Raw genomic sequence first — 1314 nt, 5'->3', positions numbered from 1 at the left:
GATGTAATATGAAGAGAGGAGGGAGTAAGTGTAAGATAAAATACACTAACAATTAAACCAAGTAGATTGGCTGTTCTTCACATGATAAATTTATCAAGCAACCAAATGAAATAATTACTTTATCGATACAGGGCAATACATCCACTTGAACTCAACTTCTTCATCACTGCCTATTCCTTCACTGCCAAGGATTCCAATATGCTCTTCTCAGAAGCAAACGTGAGGATGTAACTGAGTGCATTCTATTTCCAAAAATATTGCATTTAGAACATAAAAATAAAAACTGAAATGCCAGAGTTGCCATCAGATGTAGATTTATACACAATCCAGGTGAAGAATACGAGTGAAGTTACCATGTTTATATTGGTGGGCTTCTTGGGTGATTTTGAGGTGCAACTCTTCCTATTTTTGCTATTTCTAACAATCTATCTTTTCACGCTGGTAGGAAATTTGGGACTGATTGTGTTGGTTATTGGGGATTCCCGGCTCCACAACCCTATGTACTATTTTCTGAGTGTGTTATCATTCTTGGATGCCTGCCTTTCTTCGGTTGTCACCCCAAAAATGTTAATCAATTTCCTGTCAGAGAATAAAACTATTTCATTCCTTGGATGTGCAGCACAGATGTTTTTCTATGTTACTTTTGCAACCACAGAATGCTTTCTCCTGGCTGCAATGGCATATGATCGCTATGTAGCAATCTACAACCCTCTGCTGTATTCAGTTAACATGTCACCCAGGGTCTACGTGCCACTCATCATCATTTCCTATCTTTGTGGCATTTTTAATGCTTCAGTGCACACAGGGGCAACATTTACCCTATCTTTCTGTGCATCCAATGAAATTAGACATTTCTTTTGTGACATCCCTCCTGTCCTCGCCATTTCTTGTTCTGACACGAGCAAAAACCATCTTCTAGTCTTCTACTTTACAGGCATTATTGAAATTGTCACTATCCTGATTGTCCTGGTCATTCCCATGCTGAATCCCATCATCTACAGTTTAAGGAACAAAGACGCAAAAGAGGCAGTAAAAAGAGTGTTTGGGAAAAATTGATTTATCAATAATATATACTCTTCACAGTAAATATTAAATTGAAGCCAATTAAAATCCGTGTTCATTGTCTCTATATCAAAAAGCTATGGTTAAAGTATTGTTTTTAGTTTCATAGTCCCTTTCTGTTCTCAGAAATTGTTAAATAAAGGTCATAGTCAACCAGCTATCTATGCAGTGTTTACACATGCAGAAAACTGTTATCCAACTGCTTCTAAGTTTATATGTAGAGAGATATAGATATAGATATGTCCCCCAAAT

The 1314-nt window shown here is 36.9% G+C and overlaps 1 protein-coding gene across 1 annotated transcript; it reads left to right on the top strand.

Annotated features, from left to right (window-relative positions):
- Positions 1–288: 288 nt before the first annotated feature.
- LOC139040725 (olfactory receptor 5T1-like) lies at positions 289–1056 on the top strand. Its single transcript, XM_070487488.1, has one exon. It carries the CDS (start codon positions 289–291, stop codon positions 1054–1056), a length of 768 nt encoding a protein of 255 aa, XP_070343589.1.
- The last annotated feature ends 258 nt before the right edge of the window (positions 1057–1314 follow it).

Source organism: Equus asinus, chromosome 17 (assembly GCF_041296235.1).
Source record: "Equus asinus isolate D_3611 breed Donkey chromosome 17, EquAss-T2T_v2, whole genome shotgun sequence".
Lineage (NCBI taxonomy): Eukaryota > Metazoa > Chordata > Mammalia > Perissodactyla > Equidae > Equus > Equus asinus.
The sequence above is the reverse complement of the archived record's forward strand: the minus strand, read 5'-3'. Positions and strand labels throughout refer to the sequence as shown.